Source organism: Budorcas taxicolor, chromosome 7, assembly GCF_023091745.1.
Source record: "Budorcas taxicolor isolate Tak-1 chromosome 7, Takin1.1, whole genome shotgun sequence".
NCBI lineage: Eukaryota > Metazoa > Chordata > Mammalia > Artiodactyla > Bovidae > Budorcas > Budorcas taxicolor.
This window is the reverse complement of record NC_068916.1, coordinates 13,187,710-13,190,797: the sequence shown is the minus strand read 5'-3', so window position 1 is coordinate 13,190,797 and position 3,088 is coordinate 13,187,710. Positions and strand designations below refer to the sequence as shown.

Here is a 3,088-nt window from a genome sequence, read left to right as displayed (position 1 = left end):
ACTGGAAAGTTTATTTAGGGGGTAGAGGGAAAAAATGAACTATTAATACAGTTGGGTTATTTCTCAAATCATCTGGGGAGGGGCGAGTCTTTGGGGACCTAGGGAGGAAGGATGGGACTCTGGAAACTAGAAGGCAGAGAGGGACGAGGGTGGGACGCTGGCTGGCTTGAGGGGCGGGGTCGGGGGTGGGGCAGAGGAAGCGTATCTTCCATTTAGGGCCGGGCGCCCCCTAGGGGCCGCTGCCACTTCCACTGCCACTCCCGCTGCTCGCGGAGTCCAGGATCCCGGAGCGAGAGCGGCGCCAGCGCCGGACGACTGTGCCCCGGGCCCTTCGTGCACGTCTGGGACGCGGCAACATCGAGACGGAAATGTTGAGGCAGTGAACAGAGCCGGGATCCGCCACTGGTAGCGCGTCGCCCAGAAGCGAGCGGCAAAGCTCCGCTCCGTCTGCAAAAGTCTGGGGCGAAGGAGTGGACTCAGGACCTGAGTGGATGGAGTCCAGGGACCCAGGGGGCTGTGGCGAGATCTTAGGGCAGGCTATTCTCACTTCTGGGTCCTCCCGGGAGTCTAGGGGGCAGGACCATAGTAGGGTGAGGCCATGGGGAGGGCGAGCTCTTACGGGGGTCTCAAGGGGCTCCTGAGAGGGGGGAGAACCAGATTAAGACTGAGGCCTTGGGGAAGGAGACTCCGATTTCTGGCCCTTCCCCTGGACTGTGAATGGACCTAGAGCAGAGACCATCCTGTGTGTGTGTGTGTGTGTGTGTTAGTCGCTCAGTCATGTCCGACTCTTTGTGACCCCTCGGACTGCGATCCGCCAGGCTCCTCTATCTCATGGAATTCTCCCGGCAAGAATACTAGAGTGGGTTGCCATTCCCTTCTTCAGGGGATCTTCCTAACCCAGGGATCGAACCCAGATATCCTATATTGACAGGCTGATTCTTTACCATCTGAGCCACAAGATAGGCAGAGGTTAGGGAGAGGGCAAATCTGGACTCAGTGGACCTTAGAGATGCTACAGATATATCCTGCTATGGAGATTGGGCTGTGGGAGGGGAAAGGGTGGGAGTGGGGGTTTTCGGTGTGCCATGCCAGTCCAGACTCTGGGACCTAGACGTGTTGACCCTGGACACAGTAAGGGTAGGTGTCAGTCTCTTCCCTGGTTCCTCTGCCCCATGCTCACCTGCCCATAAGTAGTGCAGCCAGGCTCGCAGCCCCTCTTTTCTAGGAGTGGGAGCCAAGTCGGGCTGCAGATGACGTCACTTTCGCAAGTGGCAAACCTGGGAATGGTGTGTGGAGAGAAGAAGGTGGAGAAAGGCTAGTGGGATTCCTGCTCTCCAAGGCTTTGCCCCATATGTCCCTTACCAGATCCAGGCCCCGCCTCTTAGAACCACGCTCCTACAAAAACCATTCCCTAGATTTCAACCCGCCCCATATTCTCTGCATTTACCCAGGACCCTGTCACTTGAGAACTCATTCTTGCCCACCTCAGACTATCTGTTCCAGGCCAGTCCCACCCTTTTAGCTCCTCTTCTCAATCAAGAGGCCCTACCCTTAAAAAAAAAAAAAAAAAAAGTCCTGCTCCACGGACGGCTACTCCTCCGTACTGCCAATCATAGAAGCCAGGGTTTCCACAAGCTCTGCCGCTTTCTGCTGCTGCTGCTGCTAAGTCGCTTCAGTCGTGTCCGACTCTGTGCGACCCTATAGATGGCTTAGAATGCCTCGTCTTTAGACTTGGAGGCTTTGGACTCGGGCCACGCCCCTTCAGGTGCCCGGAGGATCAAGAAGCAGATCCCTCGTTTGGCCCCGCCCAAACTATAGGCCACGTCCCTCAGACACCGCCTCTCCTACCAGGCGTCGCAGAGCTCAGAGCAGAGCGGCTGCCTCTGGCGCACCCCCAAGAGCAGCAGGTGGAAACGACTGCGAAGGGCAGCCTGGAGGTGTACCAGGAAGGATTCGCACCTGGACATCGAGAGAGACAGGACGGATAGGTCAGGATGCGCAAGGGCTTTGGCCCCTAGTTGGGCAACCCGAGCAAAGAACACAGAGAGACACGCCCGAGGTGGGTGTACTCACCTGGGGCTCAGCTCCCCACAGCGCACTGGGACGAGCCCAGACTCCGATGCCTCTGGTGGGTTCATCTCTGAGGGAAAAGAGGGCCACAGAGAAAGGGACTCCAGCGAGTTCCAGTCTTGTGTCCTTACAGCTGAGGAACCAAGGCTTGGGGTCCCTCCAAATTGGGAAACCCTAATTATGTAAGTCCTCCCAAACATAAAAATTAAAGACACTTCGCTTGGGATGTAAATGCAGCTTCAATTAGTAATAACCACAAATCAAAATCAACTTATTTATTACATTCCTGGCAGCGATGTATGTTCTCATATGGTTACATATGCTCCTTTACAACATCCCTATGAGGTAGATCTGTTATTTCTCCTCCTTTCTTAATGGTCCACATGAGGCTCAGAAATGTTGAGTGACTTGCCCAGGGTCACACAGCTATGAAGTGGCAGTTGGGATTTGAACCTAGGCAATCCGTGCTCTTTAATCACCACTAGACCCAGGTGCCTCCTTCAGTCACCCTAAATCCCTCTGGTAAGGAAATTCTGGCATTGTTGTGCTTGAGTTGAGGTTTCTGGATGTTACAGTTTAGGCATAATCTGGAATGCTTACCTTCCAGGTGCAGCTGGTCTGTGCCCAGATTGGTCGCCAGCCTACGATGTCTCTGTGATCTAGCTGGGATTGGGTGGCTCCCTCCACAAGCCCCCAGCAGCATCCATGCCAGGGTCAGCTGCAGGGCCCAGGCCAAGGCCCTGGGTCGAGTGCGACCCCTGCAGGCCATGTCCGCCTGAGATGAGAGGTAGCTGGGATGCAGGGTGAGGTTCAGTTGTCCCTTTCTGGTAGCTTAGGGTGGCACTGTCCTGATGCATAGCCAGGAGACAGTGCCAGGCAGACAAAAGAATGGGCAGCTGATGAGGAAGCAATAGCCAAACACTAAATTCCCCAGGGGCCACCAAGGCCTGCCTCTGACCCAGGAGCCCCCCATGGGGGGCTTATGTCCCCTCCATCCCTTCAGGTGCAAGTGACCTCA

The 3,088-nt window shown here is 55.5% G+C and overlaps 1 protein-coding gene across 1 annotated transcript; it reads right to left on the bottom strand.

Moving 5' to 3' along the window:
• Window positions 1-229: 229 nt before the first annotated feature.
• Window positions 230-2,839, bottom strand: RTBDN (retbindin). The gene is made up of 5 exons (XM_052644240.1): window positions 2,671-2,839; window positions 2,074-2,140; window positions 1,849-1,959; window positions 1,181-1,277; window positions 230-457 (listed from the first exon to the last, which is right to left on the bottom strand). Exons 1-5 carry the CDS (start codon window positions 2,837-2,839, stop codon window positions 230-232), a joined length of 672 nt encoding a protein of 223 aa, XP_052500200.1.
• Between the last annotated feature and the right edge of the window lie 249 nt (window positions 2,840-3,088).

Coding starts and splice junctions, on each gene's coding strand:
- RTBDN (XM_052644240.1), bottom strand. CDS start 2,839: ATGGCCTGCAGGGGTCGCACTCGACCCAGGGCCTTGGCCTGGGCCCTG. Junction 1,278..1,848: donor TCTGAGCTCTGCGACGCCTG/GTAGGAGAGGCG, acceptor CACCATTCCCAG/GTTTGCCACTTGCGAAAGTG. Junction 458..1,180: donor GCTGCACTACTTATGGGCAG/GTGAGCATGGGG, acceptor CCTTCGCCCCAG/ACTTTTGCAGACGGAGCGGA.